The sequence below is a fragment of the Capricornis sumatraensis genome, chromosome 6 (assembly GCF_032405125.1).
Source record: "Capricornis sumatraensis isolate serow.1 chromosome 6, serow.2, whole genome shotgun sequence".
Taxonomy (NCBI): Eukaryota; Metazoa; Chordata; class Mammalia; order Artiodactyla; family Bovidae; genus Capricornis; species Capricornis sumatraensis.
The window spans coordinates 79,456,210-79,480,234 of NC_091074.1; the positions used below are offsets into that span (position 1 = coordinate 79,456,210).

Consider the following 24,025-nt stretch of genomic DNA (forward strand, 5'->3'; position numbering starts at 1 on the left):
CCTTCCCCAACCATCAGACCCTAGTTCGCCATCAGGCCCTCCCCCAACATCAGGCCCTCCGCTAGCATCAGGCCCTCTCCAGCATTAGGCCCTTGTCCAGCATCAGGCCCTCCCCCAGCATCAGGCTCTAGTACAACATCAGGCCCACCTCCAGCATCAGGCCCACCTCCAGCATCAGACTCTCCCCCAGCAAAGGGCCTTAGTCCAGAACCAGACCTTCCACCCCATCAGACCCTAGTTCACCATCAGGCCCTCCTCCAGCATCAGGCCCTCCTCCAGCATCAGGCCCTCCCCCAACATTAGGCCCTAGTCCAGCATCAGACATTCCCCCAGCATCCAACCCTAGTCCAGCATCAGGCCCTCCTCCAGCATCAGGCTCTCCTCCAGCATAAGGCCCTTGTCCAGCATCAGACCCTCGTGCAGCATCAGACATTCCCGCCCCAGCATCAGGGCCCTCCCCCAGCATCAGACCCTCCCCACCAAAGGGTCTTAGTCCAGAACCAGACCTTCCACCCCATCAGACCCTAGTTCACCATCAGGCCCTCCTCCAGCATCAGGCTCTCCTCCAGCATCAGGCCCTCCTCCAGCATCAGGCCCACCTCCAGCATCAGGCCCACTTCCAGCATCAGACTCTCCCCCAGCAAAGGGCCTTAGTCCAGAACCAGACCTTCCACCCCATCAGACCCTAGTTCACCATCAGGCCCTCCTCCAGCATCAGGCTCTCCTCCAGCATCAGGCCCTCCTCCAGCATCAGACCCTCCCCCAGCAAAGGGCCTTAGTCCAGAACCAGACCTTCCCCAACCATCAGACCCTAGTTCGCCATCAGGCCCTAGTCCAGCATCAGGCCCTCCCCCAGCATCAGGCGTGGCAGCCCCACTTGTCTGACGCTCCTGAGCACATTTAGGCAGCCCCAGAGCAGCAAGACAATAGCTCTTGCAGGATATGCATCTTTAGGAATCACCTGTGGATCACCAGCAGCTGGGGTCTTTTCAGGCCAAGGAGAGGCAAAGAAAAGGCTCTTGTGCCGGAGGCAGCGGTGAGAGTGGGCACGTTCCCCAGCTCTGCTTCCTCCCTGAGGGGGCTTTGGTCTCCTGCTCTTCTCACATGGTCAGTCGAAGACCCCAGGGCTGTGTCCTTCCAGATTCACGGTCTCCTTGATATCTCAAGCCCAAGTCCGGAGTTGCGTCCCAGTCTGGTGTGGCAGAGGGCTGGGAACACCCAAGCTCAAGGGCTGAAAGGATCCCAGGGGGACAGCCAGGACCCAGCGGGTGGCAGAGCAGGGGATGAGGGTGGCCGCCCACAGAGGGCCCCGCAGCAGCACTGGAAGGAGAGCAGGGATGCCTTAGCTCACTCGGGGACGTTGCCCGGTCTCAGCACTCAGATGTCACCCCCAGCAGCTCTGGGGACGCAGGAAGCTGGTGAGTGACACCATGCCACTCGGACCGTGTGGGTGGGCATTGCTGACCATGGCCTCGGTTTTCATTCCAGTTCCAACTGTCCCTCCGAGGGCTGACGGGCTCCTCTTCCAAATGGCACAGATATTTTCTTTGTGGGTGAACACATCCCGGCTTGATTCTGTCGGCACTGTTGTCGCTCCTCGTGTGTTTTCCTCTTTTCAACCTGTGCTTGCTGCTCTTCCAGTTTAACTTAGGAGCAGCCCTTATTTTCTGTGTTTCCTAGTTGTCAGCGTTCCCTGGGGCTCTCCAGGTGGTGCTAGTGTTAAAGATCCTGCCTGCCACTGCAAGAGATAACGAGAGATGTGGGTTCGATCCCTGGGTTGAGAAGATGCCCTGGAGAAGGGCATGGCAACCCACTCCAGCATTCTTGCCTGGAGAATCCCATGGACAGAGGAGCTAGTGGCCTACAGTCCCTCGGGTCACAAAGAGTCAGACACGACTGAAGCAGTTTAGCACACACTCAGGTTTTAGTTCAGTCACTCAGTTGTGAACGACTCTTTGCCACTCCATGGACTGCAGCACTCCAGGCTTTCCTGTAATTCACCATCTCCTAGAGTTTGCTCAAACTCATGTCCATCGAATCAGTGATGCCATAGAACCATCTCATTCCTGTTGCATCCACCAGAGAGGTGGCTGGGGCTCAGCAAAGTGCATGGTCCCACTGCGTGGATGTGAACCTGCCCTCACCACTCCCTAACCGCGCGACCATCACTGTCTCCTCCTCTGTAAATCGGGAGGTGGCAGCACCTGCTTGGTAAGGGGCACACGCAGTATCTGGTATATAATCAATGCACCATCCAGCTCAGTGTTGTATTTGTTACTAATAGGAATAGCATTTAATAATCTGCTCCTTTTTCTCTCTTTTCACTTCACTGTGCTCCAGACCACATCTGTTTCACTTACCCTGTAAATCCCACACCCAGCAAAAAGAAGACACTCAACAAATATCTGGCTGAAGAGGCAGGAACATACCCTGTCCTTAAGGAGATGAAGCCGAGCGAGATGGGGCCTGATGATAACACTGTGTGATGAGGAGACCCCAGGAGGACCTGCGTGGCTGTGGGCTGGGGTGGGGGGCATGGGCAGAACCCTTGATGAGCTCCTGGGGATGGGGAAAGTGGCAGGAAGGAGAGGGTGCTGTTCCTTGTGGGGTGCCCACAGATTGTACCTCACTCTTCACTGATGAGCACTTAGACCATTTCCAAACAGCTGTCACTGTTACAGAGGAAACAATCATTGCCTGGCTCCTACTCAGTCAATTTCGTAGAGTATGTTTCTAGCAGTGGAGTACAAACATCTGCTTTATTCATTCCACGTTCCGTTCATCCACCCATCCAGCCAGCCATCTGTTCATCCATCCATCCACTCACCAGTCCATCCATCCATCCACTCTTCATTCACCCATCCATCCACCCAGCCACTCATCAACTGATCTGATTATCTCAGACCCTAAAGAAGACAGACGCCTCCTCCGCTCCTCCCAGGAGGACACCCAGCGTGAGTGGGAGCCTCGAGGGGACAGCGGGGGAGACACAGAAGGGACATGCGTGCAGACCCTCCTCCCTCTGAATGGTGAAGCACCCACCTGGTCCTAAGACCTCCTTGCTGCCGTATCCAGGCCGGCCCTTTTCCTTTTTGCCAAGCAAACGACCGATGGACGACTTGATGCCCTTCTTCTTTGGGGCTTTCTGCAGCGAGTTCTGGCTGCTGTTGCTGTTGCTGGCGTTGCCCCCGGGGCCGTTCTGAGAGCCTGTCGAGCTTTGGGGAGAGAAAACAACCTTCAACCGGCACCCTCGTGCAAACACACACCCCTCCACAAGACCTACGGATAGAACCGGCCACCCAGCAACACCCGCGCCTCAACCTCGCAGCAGACAGTGGAGTCTCCTTCACCAACCACACTCCACACGAGCAATGCAGACTTCGGCCATAAACAACGGCCCTGGGAAGCTGAGATTCGCTGACTGGAGCTCTTCCCTAAGGAGGGCTTCACCCCAGATGAGCTGGTGCAGAGGGCGCTCCGACTCTCCCTAGGGTTGCTGCTCGGCAGGTGACGACGCTCCCAGGGAAGGGGAGCTCCCCAGTTCTGGGCAGTTCCCCCCGCCTCCTGCAGGGTGACCGTCCTCGGCCGTGGCAGGAGAGCGACGGTCATTGTGCAGGTCTGCTGGTCAGGTGACCACATGTGCCCGCCATTGAGTGCTGCCTGGCTCACGACGGGAGCTCAGCAGGTGGGGGTCTGTATGAGGACAGTGTCAGTCACAGGAGGGGACAGACAGTCTCCTGAGAGGAGACCCCTGAGGAAAAGGGAGGGACCCTCAAGAGCAAATCTGAGAGGCACGGAGCCGTAACCATTAGGAACGCGCCCCAGGCCGGGCAGACCTCTAGCAAGAGCAGGAAGAAATCTCCCACAGGAGTCAATACGTAGAGATAGATGCTTTCTAAAATCACTGAGGTCACTGAGCTCTTCTACCCCAGCACCTCAAGTTCACCACTAAACACAGGCACCGAATCCAGTGGGATTCCTTTACAATCATCGTTGCAACTCTTTCAAGACAAGAGGCGCAGGGCTCCTGAAACTGACGACGAGGCAAGCAGGCCCCTTACTTGCAGGCGTCCCTGATGTCCTCGTCGCTGGCTGTGCGCAGTGACCCCATGAGCCGGTCCAGCCGAAGAGACCGCAGCAAGGCGGAGGTTGAGGTTTCCCCTTTGTTGATGGTCTTCTCATCTTCTACCTCTTCCTGTAAAGCTGGCAGCTGAGGGAGTGAGGTAAGTGTAAAATTGGCTAACAATAGACTGTGTCGAAAAAGGCAATCACACGGGCTTTACATTATAACCAGAAACTTATTTGAAAATATATTAGCTATGCTATCCACCAAGTACAAAAAAAAATGCCTTGTTCTAGCTTAATGCCATCTTAAAGGACTGTTTGTTCAAGAGAAGCGGCGCCGTGGAGCAGCGAGAGCACCCCACTGAGTGCAGAGACCCCGGCCGGGAGCCTCCCTTCACCCGGGCTCCGCACTCCCTGGAATCCAGCGACCAGATGGCCCTGCCAGGCAGGACAGCAGAGCCACGCCAGCACTGTGAACCCTGCATGGCATGAACTGCCCTGATGAAAGGACTGTGCTCATCGCCAGATGCTGCTCAGAAGCGCCACCAGCAAGAGTAAGAAACCTCTCAGCAAAGCCGTCCAGACCTTTCTATTTGAAGGAGAAAAAGAAACAGCTTGTACCACCACCCAAGATCATCTGTAGTGATGATGCAGGTTACTGACCCCATGACAAGTGAAACACAGAAAAGGTACCTAAGCCCTCCGTACAAACACCATGTGTCTGGCTTGTATTTCTCAGTAACATACAGACTGGGGGCTACACACTGAAGTGCTTACACCCAGTTTGAGTGTCATTTGCTCACTGTGGTTTACATAAAGCTCTCCTAGGTCTTCACTAAGAAATAATCTTGTATCAACCTAGAGGGGTGGGATGGAGAGGGATTTGGGAGGGAGGTTCGAAAGGGAAGGGATGTATGTGTACCTATGGATGGTTCATGTTGAGGTTTGACAGAAAGGAGCAAAATTCTGTAAAGCACTTATCCTTCAATTAAAAAATAAACTAATGAAAACAAAATGATCTCATCTGGACCCCCAGCTTTTCCGCTAGTCCTGGGTCTGAAGATAGGAAAGACACTGGTGGCAACAGTGTGGGGAACAGATGAACCCCTCGGGGTCCAGACAGGTCTCACTTATACATTTGGGCGTGTGGTTAAGCAGGGGAGGTTTGAGGAAACATGCATGGCAAGTATTTTTATAAACAATGAGTGTGTTGTTTTAACCTACTAACCAGTCCTTTTTAATGGGATTCTGTAAAGAATACTGAGCCAGTGCAGCCCCACAGGAGCTTGGTGACAACAAAGTTACTTAGTGCAAAATACAGCTGAACTCGTTTAACAGCAGCTGGATAAACTGGGCACCCTCCCCTGATCTCTACCAAGAAACCTCAGACAACAGAAGGCTACAAAGGCTAGAAATTATCCACATGGAACTGAACAGGGATCAATCTCAAATTCAAGGTAAAATAAGCATTTATAAAAATCAGAAAACAACAAAGAACAGAGCAGGGAAGTGACACACCTGGGTTGACTATAGACTCAATGAAGACAAACACCTGCCTCAGAGTCAGGGACCACGGCCAGCCCCTTCCCTTGGGCCCCTCCTAAGGAAGGCCCCTGGCTCCCCAGCCTGGCTGCCCTCCCCCAGGATGGGAGCCGCGCCACTGGTGCCCACGTGCCTAGGATGGGCAGTGCCGTGTTCTCACTTAACAGGAGGGCAAAGCGGGCCACAGAGCAGGCGAGCGGCACAGCCAGGTCACCAACCCCAGGGTGATGGCGCTGCTGTGCTGTGCCCAGCAGAAGGGCTCCCGGGCACTGAGCTGCCTGAACTGGAGCATGGCTGCCAGAGTCCTGCAGGAAGGCCCCAGGAGTGCTCCATCAGCAGGCTGGGAGTGGGAGAGGGACAAGGAAGGCCAGCCCTCGGGGCACTGGACTCCAACAACAGGGGCCCAACCAAGTGACCAAAGGGGAGAGGCAGCGAGCTCCCTCCTGATGCTCCCTCCATCAGGGATGCCGTGATGGACACGAGAGCCTCTGGAGCAAAGCGGGCTGGACGGCACCACAGGAAGTGTCCAGGCTCTGATCAGACCAGTCTGAACCACACTGCTAGGTGTGGGAGCCTGGGCACGGTGCTCGGCCTTCTAAGCCTCAGTGTCCCTGTCTGCTGAATGGGGTAACAGCAGCCTGGACCTCACCTGGGCATCTGCAGGATTAGATGACAGACTCGGGAAGCACTCGACACGGTGCTTGGCGCACAGAGTCTCCTGCACACTGCTACCCACCGTCATTAAATTGGCTTCCCCCAAATCTAACTTCTCTGGCCCTGATTCAGTCATTTGTTTTTAAAAAAAACACTAAGTGGAAATTCCATGGTGGTCCAGACGTTAGGACTTGGCACTTTCACTGCCAAGACACTAGTCTGATCCTTGGTTGGGGAACTAAGATCCCATAAGCTCTGCAGCACAGCCAAAAAAATAAGTAAAGAAAAATTTTAAAATAATAAATACTATGTCTATTATAAATAAGCATGAGATGATTAGAAGGCAAACAAGTGGGAGATAGGCAAACTGTTACAATTGTCCCAACAAATGACCTATTTCCAACAGAACCATCAGCATAGTTTAAGTGGTGGGTGAGTTTCATTACTTCCACTAAAATGTCAATTATTCACCAGTACATGACCACACAGTGTTCATTCATGTAAAATGATAAGGACTCTCTAATACTTCACAGAGAAACAAAGGCATGCTAAATTACTAAATAGTTTACCTTTCGACAATGCTTCCTTAAATCACTAGGCTGATAGATGCATGCAAAGAAATGAAGAGAAACCAGATTTATTGAGACTTTGAAGCTAAAAATTCAAGAATCAGTATAGACAAATACAGTATAGCAAAAATGATGGCAAACATATAAGTGAGATGAAGATTTAGAGAACATGTAACTGGAAACAGAACATTTTTTTTGACCACCGAAATTAAATAAGCTATTCAAGATGTACTAGAGAAACACTATAAATTATTACTCAGGAAGATACAATTCTATTACAACATCATGATTTATTAAAGCACAGCATTCTGTACAAAAAAGGCCCTTAACAGTTGTCTAGTCTCAGCCAAACTTCTCTATAAGTTAGTTTCTCTTCATAAAACACATGTTATACTTTAAAATAGTAATTTAACTGATGAGGAAGTTACCATAATACCTATTTGAACACTGAACAAATCGAACCACCTATTGGACATTAACATAAAATGCTTACTTAGAATTTGATTTAAAACTTCTCAAAATAAATTGATGAAAGCAGGTTCCCTGTGAAAATATGTAAGAATGAAAGCTAGCATAACAGCAGGTGCAGTCTTTACATTTTATTAACCATAGAAGATGCTTTTTTAAAGAGTCTAGTAGAGACATTAACTGTGCAAAAGCTGATGAGATTTATAGTCTTAAATACAAGCACCAACACAGAAAGGATATTGTGTCAAAAGTCCATTAATTCTACACTTAAGAAGATCATTCCTTTATGCAAGGATAATCTCATTGATGAATTACACATATGTAATATGTGGTTTAGGATCCATCTACATTATGCTTGTATCTGCATAGTGATATGCTAATTCAAAGTTACTGCTGTGGGGGTAAAACACCATGTGATGAGACATGAAGACAAAGCACAAACCCGACTAAGGGCACACCTGCTGTGGACCACAGCACTGCTATGACCAGAGCAGGTGGGAGGACGGGGAAGGGGAGATGGATGGGTCAACTGCAGCCTCGGGGGCGAGGCGGGACAGTGGTGGGGAGCTGGGGTCTGGACTGGCAACCACTAAGCAGACAACAGGATGAGCCAGGAAATCGAAACCAATGATGAAAGCAGACACACCGTCAGAGAACTCCAACAGCAGGACAGAATATACAGAACTGCTCTTTCACAAATACTCAGAAAGAAATCAATCATGAAACTACAGAGAAATCGTCGAAGATTTTTAAATATCAACTAATTAGCCAATGATGCAAATTATAAAAACAGTATCTCAAAGACCACAAAATGGACTAGTTACCACTTCACATGCCGCTAAATGGTTCACAGTTAATTTAATTATATGCCGACTAACAATGCAGCTAACATGAAACGGGTGGTAACCGAAAGAAAGTGATAATACAAGTGCAGTTACAAAGCAGAGTGTTGTAAACATGATTTCATGGGGTAAACGGCAATGCACTCACAAAACCTAAGCTAAACATGGAAGAAAGCTGGAACATGTGCTTTAGAGCCGCACACTCTGTCACCAAAAGCCCTAGGTCGTCATCTCGTTTTCAGACTCGGAAGACTGAGGAAGCCCGACTTCTTCATTGGGGCCCTGGGGCACCGGGCTTTTAACCTGGTTTCACACGCAGAGCTGGCCTGAGCACACGGCCAGGCCCATCAGCGAGCAGACCAGTTGAGATTCCTAAGCCAGGGGTCCAGATATCAAGACTAATTTGTCGCTGTGCGATTATGGAATGATTTCGCTCAGTCGTGTCCGACTCCTTGCGACCCCATGGACAGTGGCCTACCAGGCTCCGCGGTCCATGGGATTTTCCAGGCAAGAATACCGGAGTGGGCTGCCATTTCCTTCTCCAGGGGATCTTCCCAACCCAGGGATCGAACCCGGGTCTCCTGCATTGCAGACAGACGCCTTACCGTCTAAGGCACTAGGGAAGCCCGATTCAAGACTAGGCAGTTTTAATAATCTTAGACCTCTGAGCGTAGCAAGTGTACCTGATTTTCTTCTGGGTTAAAAGAGAAAAAACAAACAAACAAAAGAAAACCTATGTGCTCGGGGAGGGACGCGGCAGGAAGGAGGCAGACACATACCACAGTCATGAAGCCCAGCTTGTCTACTTCCCGCGCGGGGCTGTGCCGCCTCCTTCGGGGCTTGGAGCGCCCTCTGCTGGGCGGGCAGGAGCCGGCATGCGAGGAGGCGGGATTCAGCTTGAGGGAGTTCGAGGATTGAGAACGACGAAGGTTGCTGAAGCTCCTCCTGCCCACCCTGCTCTCAATCCCTTCGGCCCGCTGATCCGTGTTCTCCTTTTCTTGGACCAGCCTAAAATAGAATAAAATCATCACCTGCCTTTGTCAGCAGAGGAACGTGTCTGGACAACAAATTTGGGCTTGCATTTTGTGTCACGATTAGCAAATTCCAGGAACAGTTTCTCAATTAACATCTCAGCAAAAAGGTTCAGCTTTCCCTCTTTTGAATATTCTCAAACTCAGAATAACTTATCATGGAGTCTTACAAAGTGGCCCCTGATCCTTCACGTTTGATTTGACTTATTTACTCTAACATTCTGATGGGGCCTGGGGGGGTGACTCTCTCCCTGTGAAGAGATGCCTGAAGTTGACAAGCTTTACCTGCTCTGCTCTCAGGGCAGAGATGCACGTCAGTGCCTCAAATCTTTTCCACTGGGAATCGGGAACTCCGTATAACCAAAACAGCCATGCACGAGCAAGCTGGAGTTTCTAAACACAAGTCTGCAGACCAGATGAGTGCTGAGTTGAACTTTTCATTTCTTTTTAAGCTTGTATATGTACAAACGCATCACTTGATGAGTTCTCCACCAGCTCTGTGTGAGTTTCTGGATTCATGCCAATGAGCTGCATTAACCTAGAAGTCACAGTTACTGCTCTTCTCCCCTACTGTGTCATGGATGATTCCATATACAGATTAAATACATGATTATGCAAATAAAATGATTTTCAAATTAAAAGACAAGATCCTTAGAGGTAGTAAACTCTCCAGTTTCACTTCTACTTATACATCTTGAAAGTTTTTCACTGTTGACAAGTTGATGGACAGAATTTACCATTTACATCAAGTCAACTTGTTGCATAAGGAAAAATCACTTTTACCTGACAACGTGCTGTAAAAATAAAAATATTAATATATAACTGTTCTAAATTTCCTACGGGGATGAGAAAAGACAACATTTCTGAGCTTGTTTGTGCTCAGACACGGCCCACAAAGCAGTCTGTCTCAGCATCAAAAGTGCAGGCGGCATCATCTGTATTTGCTGGTTGTGCCATTCACCCCTGCCTTTTCCCCGAGCCCCCCGCACTCGACTGGCAGGAACGGGCACCTCAGCCAGGGGTGACGGGATGAGAACAATCTGAGCAGCAGCTCTGCCAGGTCCTGTGCAGGGTCACTGGCCTGCGGCCACTCTGAACGTGGACTCGGGACAGGAGGCACAGCTGTGCAGGTATGGCACCAGGCAGGCCTCAGGGCCCCCGGCACCCCAGCTTCACCCAGACCCAGGGCCCCGTGCTCACCAAGAGGTGGGCCTCTGGGTTCTATCCTGTTTTGTAAACTGTTATAACTGCCAAGACTGGGTCTAAAGAAAACATTTTAAATATACTGATGAGATGAGAAAAACTCAAACACATTTCCTTGGATCACTGTCTTACAACAAGCCAATCTTCACAATGTATTAAGTTAAAAAGGAAAATGCAGATCTGAGTGGGAATTTGCCAACCCCAAAACCCCAGCTTTTCTGTTCCAGGTGGCTTTTCACCAGAACCTGGAAGGCTCCAAGGGACACACGAGGGCGAACCCTCAGTGCTGGAGGGTGCACGGGCCACAGGGGACACTGCCTCGGCACCTCACCCACCTTGGGGCCCAGAGCTGAGGGGGGACACCCCACAACAGCCCCCCACAGAGTGCTGACACCACACTATGGACAGAATGTCCTGGCTGACTGAGCTCTATAATCAAGGGCAATCTCAGAACTGAAAATTCTCGAAGCAGACCTGAAGTCAGTTTTCTCACTATGGAACACTCAGACTTCTCTAAGCAGAAGACAGCTCCTCAGAGAAACCGAGTTTCTGGGGAGTTGGGTTCTGGAACACCCACCGGATCTCTTCGTTGATTTTGTCCAGCTGCTCCTGAATCCTCAAGGCCAGAGTCTTGGCATCGGCCTGCCCACTGGGCGACAGCAGAGCGGGCGTGCTGAAGAGGGTGACCCCGTTGCCCTCGCCGTCAGACACGCCCTCCTCACTCTCCAACACCTGGGCCACGTTGGCCAGCACGCTGACTTGCTGCCCACGCTCCTGGTCCTGATCTTTCAGGGGCTGCACCTGGGCATGAGAGGACCACGTCTCGTCAGCAACATTCCGGACAGCTCAAGTCTGTCAGGAACTGAACACAATTTTACATGGAAGCCCTGACTTGGGACAAATGGGCACTGCTTATGAGACACTGCCATCTCTTAAGCGAGCGGTACTGAAGAAACGGGCAGGAGGAGAATCCAGTTCCTTGATGGCCTGGTGACATTCAGGTCTCAGCGTGGATGGAAGGCAATCCTATGAGGTTATTCACAAGGGTGGGCTGATGGAGTCAGACACAAAAACCGAAAATTACAAAAATACATCCTTGCTTCCATCAGCCAGGCTGAAGGAAAATTAGAAAAAAAAATCCTTCACGTCCACAGCTGCTGGGTCCACCCCACCGGTCATCACTGGTACTAGTTCGCCGAGGAGTGCCGTCCTCACGGGTTCCCAGCCCTCCGTTTCCCAGGCTGGTCTGAACACGCACAGACAGGAGTGAGAAGGGGCAGCCAGGGGCCGGGAGGGCCAGACTCCCGTGGCTCTCTTCTCAGGGCACAGGCCCTCGGGCTCTTCTGGGGATGGCCCCTCACACTGCAAGGGCACCTCTGTCACGTGAGATGCACGGGAGAGTGCCTTCTGGGCCCCGTGCTGCCCTCCCACTCTCACACCTCACACCCTTCTCTCCATAAATCTCCCCCCTGCCCCACTCTCACCCAGGTCCTGCCTTGTTTGCCCAGACATGACCTCAAAGCAATAGCGGGGCAGCCTCGAGGTGCTGGCTTGCCGGCTCCCTGTCCCCCGTGGCCAGTATCCTCACTTTCTAACTTCATCATGACCCCACCCCAGGGATGGACCACCCCTTTTCCTGGCTCCAGGACCACCTGCCATCATGCCTGCTCCACTCCAGTGAACTAGCTGCCTATGGGTTCACCCCCATCAGCCCTATCGGCACATCCTCTCCATTCTCTAGCCTTAAAATTGAACATTTTTGAACATTTTAACTCTGAGAAACTGTACTCTAAGTGTTCCATAGCAAAGATAAACACTCAGAACAATACTAACCCTTATAAACCATAATGAAGAAGAAGTTACATCTCAGGTGTAGAAAAGCTTCTGGAGGAAACATGGCAAGCCATTGACAACAATGAAGTCTGTAGAGAGAAGCTGGACTTGGGGCCGGGGTTCAGGTGGTGGGGGACAGGACTCACTCTATTGCCCTCGCTCCTCTCATTGCTTTAAACTGTCTCCCCCTCACATTCATTCCTGGGCATTCCTCACATTCATTCCTCTACACCCCACTTCACTTCCTCACAGGGTTAAACAAGTCACACGGGCCGAGTTTCCGAGTCACTCGACTCAACCTGGCAGCTCTGTGCTGTCGGCCACGGCAGTCACTCGCCTCGTGCAGCCACTGACGATGTGATGCAGGCTGGTGCAAAGCTCGGTGTGGAAATCACACAGATTTCAGAACTCGCAGTGAAAAAAGCACGTAAAGCAGCCCGTTCGTTTTTAGGAAATTTTAGATTGTGTATGTGGCTCGTATTATCTTTCTGATGGACAGCACTGTCCACATGAAAGGCTCATGCTTTGTCTCAGCTTTCGGGTGAACCCAGAAAGGACTACTCAGAATTCTGAACCACACACACCAGCCACACACTCTAAATCCACCTACAATGCAAATCACACTCAATGTTCAAAACCAGAAACTCTATACACGTTACAGCAGCAGACTAGCCATAAGGAAAATGTAACTCCACTTCCGCTAAGCATCTGCAGTAACTGTAACAAGGAACCCAGCTCAGTTCAGCTCTTAACACATTTCTAAAGGATTTAGAGATTTAAGGACCTTGTCGTTTTGCATTTCTTCTAGATGCTTTTTTGCATTTTCAACTTCCCATAGGAGAGAATTCTGAAAAAGACACACACAGTGCTTTAGAGTCAATTCTTAACAGACGTTGTGTGGACTGCGGGATGGCTACTCTCCTGAGTGAAAGCATAAGGCACCTCGGGATGAGGGGCGGACTTCGCGCCCAGAGTGAACTGTCGGCACGAAGCCGGATGACAACTGTTAACACTAACTTGTACACAGAAAAACTCCTCCTTTCCCGACTGATCTTCAAGATCCAAGGAGGCCAGGTCCCTGGGATAAGTGAAACTGCTTTATACTTGCTTTCAGCTTTTGCAGTTCAGTGCTCACTCAGGAAACTGGCTCAGGTTTCACATGCAAAATTCAAACCTGAAACAAAACTATCCCCACCTCAGGGCCAGCCCACAGGTCATGGTGAATTGAGGTCTCTAGTGAGGTGTGGGTGTCATCTTGGGTTTTGTGAGGGGAAAATGCGCCACAGAACTTGTAGTGACCATGGGTCTCTCTCAGACAAGCGTCGCCCAAGCACCGACCTCAGCGAAGGCTCTGGGCCTCGTCTTTAGGGCACTGGTGCAGCTGGGACAGGTTTTCACTGAACCTGAACAAGACTGTTGCCCACTGAGCTGCTCTGATAGAGGTTGTCAGACATTTTCCAAAGCAAATCAAATGAGAGATGGCTGGAGTTGCAATATGAGAATGCTTGCTTTTACTTGCTTCAATCTTTTCTATCACATTATATAAAAGATCCTGAACTAAACTTATTGATTTGGCTGCATCGGGCCTTAGCTCCATCATGCGAGGTTCCATTGATGTGATTGCCGCGTGGCAGGTGGGATCTTAGCTCACCAACCAGGGATCGGACCTGCTTCCCTGACCTTGCAAGGCAGGCTCCCAGCCACTGGACTGCCAGCAAAGCCCCAGAAATAAACTTCTAAGGAAGAAACGAAGGGGTGAAGGTGGACCTAGAAGAATGTTCTAGCACAGCAGCTGGTGACATCGGGGCCACTGGTGGATCTGCCTCACTGATGCTTTCTGTAAGGGTTGCGGGCACTCATCTATGTCTGTTCCTTTACACACTGCCTGTGGAGGCTGTCATGCTTAGTGACTAGCATGAAATGCTGCTACTCTAACCAGTAAAGACATTCTGTCTGGCGCCCTCTCTGGGAGTTTTCCAACTCCTGTGCTGGAGGTTTCCCCCACACACAGACCGGGCCAAGCCAGGCCAGGCCACATGCGCCTCTTGTAAAGGGGCCGTGAAGCTGGCTCACCTTATCCTCCAGAGCAGCCGTTCTCTCCTTCAGATGAAGCTGAAGCCTCTCATCTGAAACAGACAGAAGCTTATCCACGGTGTCTGATGAGTGTTCATTGTGTTCTTCATTCATCTCTTCTCTTTGCCTTGCCTAAAACAGGAAAAACGAAAACCCATAAACTTCAACGGCAAGTATAGTCGTTTATTTAAAAGCACCGGGGAGCCGCGACGTGAGTGGCCTGTGCCCTAGTTCCCGAGGCGGTCCCCTCCCACGGCCAGCTCTGGTGGGCTCTTGAGCATCCCCAGAGCAGACGGGCAGGTGCAGAGGGAGGCAGGGACTTATACTGGTCAAACGTCACTTCCAACACTTCTCCTTGGCAGAGCACCTGGGGGACCTTAGTGTCACCAGCCATTTCCTGTCGAAGGGGCTCGAGGAGCAAGCAGATTTACACTCAGAAACAAGTACACTTGAAAGGGGATCGGCTTACACACACGTCGGTGGAGGAATTTCCCAGTATATAAACAGAAGCTTGATTCTGGATTAAGGGTGTAAAATGAATTCAATTTATAAAGCAAAAAGTGAGAAAATGCATTTTGGAAAAAAAGCCAGTGGAGATAGACTTTCACATATTTTCCTTTACATGAAACATCACTTGAATTCTTTGTAATGATTGCTCTTGTTCAGTCACTCAGTCGTGTCTGACTCTTTGTGACCCCATGGACTATAGCACGCCAGGCTTCCCTGTCCTTCACTGTCTCCCAGAAGTTGCTCAAACTCACGTCCATCGAGTCAGTGATGACATCCATCCATCTCGTTCTCTGTTGCACCTTCTTCCCCTGTCTTCAATCTTTCCCAGCATCAGGGTCTTTTCCAATGAGTCAGTTCTTCGCATCAGGTGGCCAAAGTATTGAAGCTTCAGCCTCAGCATCAGTCCCTCCAATGAATAGTCAGGACTGATTTCCTTTAGCATTGATTGGTTTGATCTCCTTGCAGTCCAGTGGACTCTCAAGAGTCTTCTGCAACACCTCAGTTCAAAAGCATCGATTCTTTGGTGCTCAGCCTTCTTTACGGTCCAACTCTCACAATCCATACATGACTACTGGGAAAACCATAGCTTTAACTAGGTGTTTCTTTGATGGCAAAGTAATATCTCTGCTTTTTAATATGCTTTCTAGGTTGGTCATAGCTTTTCTTCCAATTATAATTCATATTCAGTTCAGTTCAGTTGCTCAGTCATGTTTGACTCTACGACCCCATGGACTGCAGCATGCCAGGCTTCCCTGCCCATCACCAACTCCCAGAACTGCCATCCAACTGTCTTATCCTCTGTCATCCATTCTCTTCTTGCCTTCAATCTTTCCCAGCATCAGGGTCTTTTCCAATATGAAAATTCATATTAAAACACTTGAAATCACTACCTCAAGCAATTTTAAAATGTAATAACAAAGTTGGAAAGTCTGTGTTTTATAAAACAAGCATCAATTTCATGGTTGAAAAAGATGTTTTAGGACCTACTATATAATAAAAAAATGGAGAGAAGACAAAAGAATGATATATTTGAGATTGGCCCTGTGTGAGAAACTGCTTAGGCTAATTGATTGGTCATGGGTTATTATTATACTACTCCGTCCACTTTGTGCATGTTTGAAATATTCCATCATAAAAAATTAAAAAACAGGTTGCTACTGCTGCTGCTGCTAAGTTGCTTCAGTCGTGTCTGACTCTGTGCGACCCCACAGATGGCAGCCCACCAGGCTCCACAGTCCCTGGGATTCTCCAGGCAAGAACACTGGAGTGGGTTGCCATTTTCTTCTCCAGTGCATGAAAGTGAAAAGTGAAAAGTGAAAGTGAAGTCGCTCAGTTGTGTCTGACTCGTCGCGACTGCATGGACTGCAGCCCACCAGGCTCCTCTGTCCATGGAATTTTCTAGGCAAGAGTACTGGAGTGGGTTGACAGGGTTATTTTCTGTTAAACATTTTCTGTTAAAACAGAGTCTTCTCCAGCAACACAATTCAAAAGCATCAATTCTTCAGTGGTCAGCCTTCTTTATGGTCCAACTCTCACATCCATACGTGACTATTGGAAAAACAATAGCTTCAACTATATGGACCTTTGTCGGCAAAGCGATGTCTCTACTTTTTAATATGCTGTCTAGGTTTGTCGTAGCTTTCCAAGGAGCAAGCATTTTTTAATCTCATGGCTGCAGTCACCATCTGCAGTGATTTTTGAGCCCAAGGAAATAAAACCTGTCACAGCTTCCCTAATAAGGCATCGGCATTCAAATATTTTTAAAGCAAAACAAAAGTTTACTTTGAATTGGCTTAGTCAGAAACAGCATCCCAATCTCAAGAGCCTCGGAGCAGCAGTTCTGAAAGTAAGGCAGTGCACCCCTGATCGGGAGACACTGAGCTCTCTAAGCAGGGAGGGAGCCTCACCGAGGCCTCATGATGGGAGTCAGAGCCACAGCCCCCGGGAGCCCGCATGTGAGGCTCTGCAGTCCAGGCCCAAGAACACAGCTATGGTGGGGACAGTACTGACCCCTGAGGCTGGACCTGGGATCCCCACTCCATTTCCTGGATGGTCGGTACCGCTGTGTGGCCAGCCCTTCCGGGAAACCTCTCTCAGGGCTCTCTGATGCGAGCCTCCACCATCGCCCTTTTCTAGCGCGCCTTCTGTCGCAGCGCACCTACGGTTCTCCTCCTGCCTAGGAGCAGCCATCCTACACACACACCCCACGTCAGGACCAGCAGTTTGGCATGTGGGACCTCAGCGCCACGTCCGAGGCAAGCACCTCCACACCTGGGCACCATGCCTTCCGTTTCACGGGCCTCGGGCTGGCACCCTCAGGTTTGTTTGAGGGGCACTCGTAAGGTCCAACTGTATCCTGAGCAGCTCCCCGGCCTGGCTGGTCAGAGCAACAAATGTCCTCCTTGAACGTGGGGACCCACTGGCCCCTGCCCACCACCCACGGGCGACCACATCTGGCCCTGCTCCCGAGGTTGGGTGCCTGGATCAGCAGACAGTGCCACACACGCACACTCCACGGCAGAGACTGGAGCGGCAGAGAAAGGCAGCGCCGGCCCCGCCCAGCCACGTCTCCGGCCCACAGGCACCCAAGGCAGCTCCTTGCTCTTCTTCTCCACTGGGGCCTCTCTCTGGTGCACCCTCTCCTCGATGCTGCTGTGTCTCTCTCCCGCCTGTCGGCCAAGAACAGCCTCAGCTCTGCTCACAACGACCCTGTCCTGACGGCACGCGGGCTGTGACCGCAGGGGCGGCAAGCGGGCCATGCTCTGTGCAGACCACTGGCCCTGGGTTCACGGGGGCCACACCCGCAGGCCTGCTCAAGCAGCCAGCGCGGCTTCGTGTGTAACACGTGGGTGATGGAGAGTGCTGGTGACCGGCTCCTGAGAGGAGAGGTGCTCCGCACCGCCCCAGGCCTCGCAGCCGCAGCCGATGCGCCCCCTCCTCAGACTGCCTGTGGCGAGCCAGCACGGGCAGCAGGGAGTGGCAAGCACAGGACACACCGGGGCACACTTTCTACCTTCCTAAGCTGGGAGGCAAGTTCGAACAGTTTAGCCTCCTTAGTGGCAGAGCTTCCGGAAGACAAAAGTTCAGACTACAAGGCCGACCTGGGACAGACAGCAAAGATGCCAGGGGAGAGAAGAAACCAACCCTTGAGAGGAAGATCACAGGCAGAAGGCCGCCCCCTGGCGGCCTTTAGTGACCCTGCTCTGGGAGGGTTTGTGAGCACCCTACACCACCAGCCTCCCACCGGACACCACCCGCCTCCGGAGACAGGCCGGCCCCTCAGCGGCTCACTGAGCTCCAGGCAACGCTCCGACAGACAGCCGGGTCAGCACAGGTCCGGCCCGCCTCTCCATGCCCAGCCAGTGCCCACCAGCAGTGAGGCGCAACACCTTTCCCACCAGAAGGACGGGGTGGCTGGCTGGCTGTGGGGACCATGCTCCGGCAGCACCAGGTTTCCAGGACGCTGCCTCTCACCCGTGGGCTTCTGGGGACTGCAAGTTGGGAGTGGGGCCCCGGGTCTGCACAGTGCCCTGCTGTGACTTAGTCAACAATGTATGAATAAAGACTTAAAACTGTTTTCATGACAGAGCTATTTGGGTCATCTCCTAAATGAGAATGGGATTTTTCTCGTTCTTTATCCTGCTAGGCTTTGAGTTGCTCACTGAACTCTGAGCAACAGTGACTCGGAGCTGAAGCACCTGGGGACACACAAAGCACAGAACAAAACTGGAGGGAAACTAACGCAGGGATGACACGGGAGCGGGGACTGTCTGACACTCAGGGAGTGCTCCCATCTCAGACGGGCAGCAGGACCTGTGTCTGCGCTCCTTCGTGGACTGAGCAGCAGGGGAACAGGCCCTCCCCGCGCCAGCCCCGCGGGGACCAAGAGCAGTGCCTTGGAGAGCGCAGCCACCCGCTGAGCCAGCTCAAGCCTCCACTTCCAGCAGCATCTGCTGCAGCTTCTGCTCTGCCAGCTCCAGGCACTCCTGCAACTGTCGGTCTTTATCCTCCTTCTCCAAAGGGAGAGCAGAACATCAAGACGGGCCAACTGGTGTAGCCTCTGCCAGTTTAGTAAGCTGAGGCAAAACCTAAATGCATGTGTCTACAGGATTAGTTCTGTTTCAGAAGTTGCGTCACGGTAATTTTTCTCTCAGTGTTCCTGGGCTTGGTCTCAGTGGGCAGAACACCTCCTGCCAGAGTATTTGCTTTTCCTAAACGTCTCCAAAGAAGTCTTAAAAAAAAAAAAGTTCTTATAGATTAAAGAAGATCAGGTTTCTGTAGAAGCCTATTCATTCTTATTGACAAGTTAAGGGTCAGTACTGACCCTTCTTAAAACATCACCAGAATCATCATTTGAAGGGAAGCCTACCGACCGCAGACGGCCATGGCCTTGTAAGCCAAAATATGGCGTTCATCTCTTCTGAAATACAGACCTGATCAGAGTGTGCCTGGGGAAATGCCAGTCAACTAGTATTTGTAAATGCATGATTATTCTTTTAACAGATCTTCTTACTCTGAAAAGTTTCAGTGTAGAACAATTAGACAGATTCTTTTTGAAAAAGAAAAAGAATGAAATCATCTATACGCTCGGGTTCCTGAGAGGTTAGCATTTATTTCTAAGCTGCCTTCTTATATTTTCTGTGTGTGTATTACTCTAGGTACATACATAAACAATAAAGGAAACTTTAAAACACTCAGAAAACAACAGCACATGGTACATAGTCTTTTCTGATCCGCCTTTTACAGCCATTCTTTTGTATGTCGTAATGCTCTAAATTAGCATTCCACACCACACATTTCAATGGCTTTCTACTATTTTATTTTTGTAGTGGGGCCAATGATACACTTTGTCACACACCAGACTGACTCACTTTGTTTTGGAAAAGCCAGATTTGGTTTTCCTGGTTAAGTCCTGATTATCTGAGACCACACAGGAACAGGAGCAAGTAAAGCTCACCAAACCACAGGACGTACAAAGCCTAATCAGACTGGAGCTCTAACCCTGCCTTTTGTCACAGTGACCCCAGTTCCCAACAGGCAGCCAGCTGCTGTGAAGTTCCCTGCTGCTCTCTGCTCTTTCAGTAAAAATGCTAACAAGCCAACACATTCAAGGCAAGTAAAACAAGAGTCAGGAGTGCAAGTGCACAAGGGTTAAACCAAATCCCAAATAACTCAAACCTGTTAGTTGCAGTCACCCTCAATTTTTAAAAAAGTGTATTTCCTTTCAGTACAGCTGATGTATCATGATGTCCATCCACACTTATGAACGCAGTAGTTTAGGGTCCTAAGAACTTTCCACTGGGCCTTGATTTCCTACATGGGAGTCACATGAAAAGGTCTTCACCTTCCTTCCTCACTATTCACTACTAGAAAAGTCAGACACAGTTCAGTAAAAGCCACTACCTGTCGATGCATAGAATCCTTATTTGCGATTTCATTTTCAAGTTTATCATCGAGGTTGTGCACAGAGATGGCTTCGTGCTGTGCAGCGAGGTAGCGTTTCTCAAGTGTAGTGATTCTCTTCTCCATGTCCTCCTTCTGGGCCATAGCCTACACCAGGAATTGCAGAGGAGAAAAGGTAAGTCATTATCATAGAATACTCCGATACACTTAAGAGTAAAAAAGCAGGACTAAATCCTAAGTTTCAAATCAAACATAAAATTAGCGTCCTCAAAATTAAAGTCCTAGACATGGCAGTTTTCTGAGATGTGAGCAAAACCGCGCCTACCTCACATATCACATTTGCCACGATGGCACCCATCTGTCTTAACGTCTGTCTGGCCACTCGATTTACCAAGCTTCTTTTCTACATAATAAACCCAAACAGCAAACAAAAAGGACACTAAACTACTCTGTCACTGCAAGAATTCCCAGAGGGAAGGTATCTGGCATGAAGTGAAGTCGCTCAGTAGTGTGCGACTCTTCGAGACCCCATGGACTGCAGCCTACCAGGCTCCTCCACCCGTGGGATTTTCCAGGCAGGAGTACTGGAGTGGGTTGCCATTGTATACTCACCCTAATACACGGCTACTGTAACAGAATACACATAATGTATCTCATTGATCATAACGTCAAGAAAATCTGCTTATTAACAGCTTTAAATTCTAAGTTTGAGAGGAAAAAATGTTATCCTAAAATCATTCTATTACCTAGTTTTTAATTGAAAGTGATATACAGAATATAATAAATCTTGAGACATTTATACCAACGAATACTTTTTAACTGGGGGCTTCCCAGGTGGATCAATGGTAAAGAATCCACCTGCCAATGCAAGAGGGCAGGTTCGATCCTTGGGTCGGGAAGATCCCCTTGAGTAGAAGATGGCCACCCACTCTAGTATTCTTGCCTGGGAAGTCCCAGGAAGAGAGGAGCATGGTGGGCTACAATCCACAGGGTCGCAAAGACTCGGACATGACTGAGCATGGACGCAGGCAATACTTTTTAACCATAAAAAACTCTTGACTTCTTATAGAAAAAATGTATTTACAAGAATTCAAGAAGCTCAAAAGTCAACTAGTTACATAAATACATGCATCATCCACCTAACAAGGCAGCAAGTGTACAAATCTGGGATGGCCGGGTGGCTGGTACCTTCTTGTCCAGGGCCTTGTGGTGTTCAAAGAGTGACTTCAGTGCTTTGAGCACCTCCAGCTCGCTGGTCATGCCGGCTGGGGACTGCGCCTGCCCCTTGCCCGCCGTCATCTGCAGGGACGGTACGTACTGGGATACCAGGCACTCCAGGTGCTCCAGCAGCAGCTGCAGGGCAGGGCCAAAGGAGCACCGTCAACCTCAGGCTTGAATTCAGGGCCGATAACCCCTCTAAGCCTCATGCTATCGCCGGAAACATGCTAAGGCAAGTCGGAATCCCGCCAGTGCAGCCTAAAGTTTCAGTGGACTTCCCCAGTGGCCCAGTAGTTAAGACTCCACACTTCTGCAGGGGTCATGGCTTTCAATCCCTGGTAGGGGAACTAAGACCCCACACAAACTGTAGCATGGACCAAATTGTAAGTTCAGAGAACTCCCCCCTCAAATGTACTAAAATTCTATTAGCTCTCCTCATAAATTTGAAGCAAAGTATGAGAACCCCAAACTGATCCACTCTGGTCTGCTCAGTGGGAAGATGTGAAAAATGACTTGAAAACCAGACAGAGTTTAAAGACAGCAACACGGAGCCCAGCGGTGACCCCCGCGGGGCAAAGGTCAACCCGTTTAAATCCCCTACTGACCCTGGTGTGGTCCCGTTCTGCTATGAGCACAGCCTTTTCTTCCTCTCTCGCAAGAAGCTGCTTCCAGCACATTTTGAATTCTTCCGTAGATGTTGCCAACTCCTAGAAAACAGTGAAATGAGTAAATGACTAAATGCAAACACAGATTCAAAAGAGAGCGAGACTCTGAAGATGACCCTGTCAAGTCTCCACAGGCTCCATACAAAGGATCTCCCTGTCCCTCCAGAGAACAGGGGTCCACTGACTCCAAGACCACACAGACCACCACAACTCAGACCGGCCTTCAGCCTCCACCTCGACCTGGCAGGCATGCGGCAGGGGAGAACCCAGAATCCAAGCCTGCCTTCTCAGGACCCAGGGAAGACTGAGTAACTTCCCTAAACATAAACCTAACAACAAAGTGGATAAAGAGATTTTTAAACGACACACAGACAAGTGACCTAGAACCGCTGGGGAGGGTGAGGAAGAGAGGTAAGATCTACAAGGCCATCAGGCTTTGGAGTGTTCCTCTGGGAAAAAGGCTGATGGCACCCCAAGGCCATCTGTTAGCCTGACTCCACTGAAGTCACCCAGTCATTCAATACACTGGCAAAATGTTAAATTCATGTTATATGTATTTTATCACAATTTTCATGCACGCGGTGCCGTCCACGTGGTGAACTTGCTCAAATTGAACCACATGGAGTCTTTCATTCTTCTAGTTTTCTTTGTGCAAATAAAAAACTCCTGGGCTACGTCTCCCCTACTACATACTGACTATTCAGCACCTAGAACACTGCCCAATACTTGTAAGAGGCATGTAATAGACATGTGAAGCTATGAGGGTGTGTGTTATACACAAAAGCAGTAGGTACCCGTCATTAAGATGCTGGACACACTGTTCTGTGCTTTGTAAGATGGGAGATGTTAAGGGGCTTAGCCTTTCTGCTTCAAGGACTGACTCTATAGCTCAATCCACATGCCCCAGTGACTCCTCCAGCCAGTGTTTCCCTTCTTGTGGGGCCCCCGCCCATCCTCCACGCAGCACCTGCACAACCACTTACAAGGTCAACCTGCTGGGGTCGATCCTGCCCAGAAGGCCAAAACGCCCTGGCCGGCAGGGCCCGCAACCAGGCTAATAAAATGAAACACAACCCCAACGATTCGCTGGGCGAAGGCCAATCCGAGAGGCCCAGCCCCCGGCTGCTCTCACCTCAGGCCACTCTGCTTCCAGGACTTGGGCCGAGGCCAAGTTCTTCCTTGTCTTGGCCTTTGCCTTGGGGTAGAAACACTGGAAAACTGCCCATAGGCGGGCCCTTCTGCGACCCATCCTCGCGGATGGGGGCAGCCCCCCACTCAGGGGCAACTGCTGTTTCACAGTTAGATACCTCAGCACCTGAGGTATCACCACCGACCTCACACTACGACCACCACTATTCACACTAGGACCACCGCTCTCACACACACCGCTCTCACACACCACTCTCACACACGACGCTCTCACACACCACTCTCAGACACTCTGCTCTCACACACGATGCTCTCACACACCACTCTCACTCTGCTCTCACACTAGGACCACCGCTCTCACACCACGACCATCAGCGCTGCTGTCTCTAGAAGAAATGGCACGAAGGCTCTGCCCCCAGCACGTCTCCCAGGAGCCTGGAACCTGGAACCCACTCAGTCACATGGGGCTCCGTGGTAACAGGCGGGCTGGGCTCAGGCCCACCATCAAGGGTGCAGACAGAGGGGAGGGGCTGCCAAAAAGGCGACAGATGAGTATGGGCTGCAGGAGAAGGAAGGCTGTGCCCACAGCTCAGGCCCAGCATCAAACATGACCCTGCAAGGGGACTGGTTCATAGTCGAATCAAATAGTATAAACTGCTTCAGAAACCACCACCACTAGGAATGAGCACGTCTTCTAAGTGGGCTTCTGCCTCCTCTACCCCCGAAACAAGACTCCAGTGAGGCTACTCAAAGGGCACCACTGAACTCAAGGGGGTCCCCAGAACCCACCCGGGTGACAA

The 24,025-nt window shown here is 50.4% G+C and overlaps 1 protein-coding gene across 1 annotated transcript; it reads right to left on the reverse strand.

Annotated features, from left to right (window-relative positions):
• Positions 1 to 524: 524 nt before the first annotated feature.
• LOC138080764 (liprin-alpha-1-like) lies at positions 525 to 23,325 on the reverse strand. Its single transcript, XM_068973624.1, is given in 15 exon segments — positions 525 to 649; positions 3,043 to 3,215; positions 4,062 to 4,210; positions 6,831 to 6,860; positions 8,920 to 9,148; positions 10,952 to 11,175; positions 12,992 to 13,054; positions 14,281 to 14,412; positions 17,376 to 17,459; positions 17,804 to 17,878; positions 18,686 to 18,718; positions 18,720 to 18,800; positions 20,191 to 20,340; positions 21,382 to 21,546; positions 23,209 to 23,325. Coding segments are annotated over 15 exon segments (1,830 nt in total).
• Between the last annotated feature and the right edge of the window lie 700 nt (positions 23,326 to 24,025).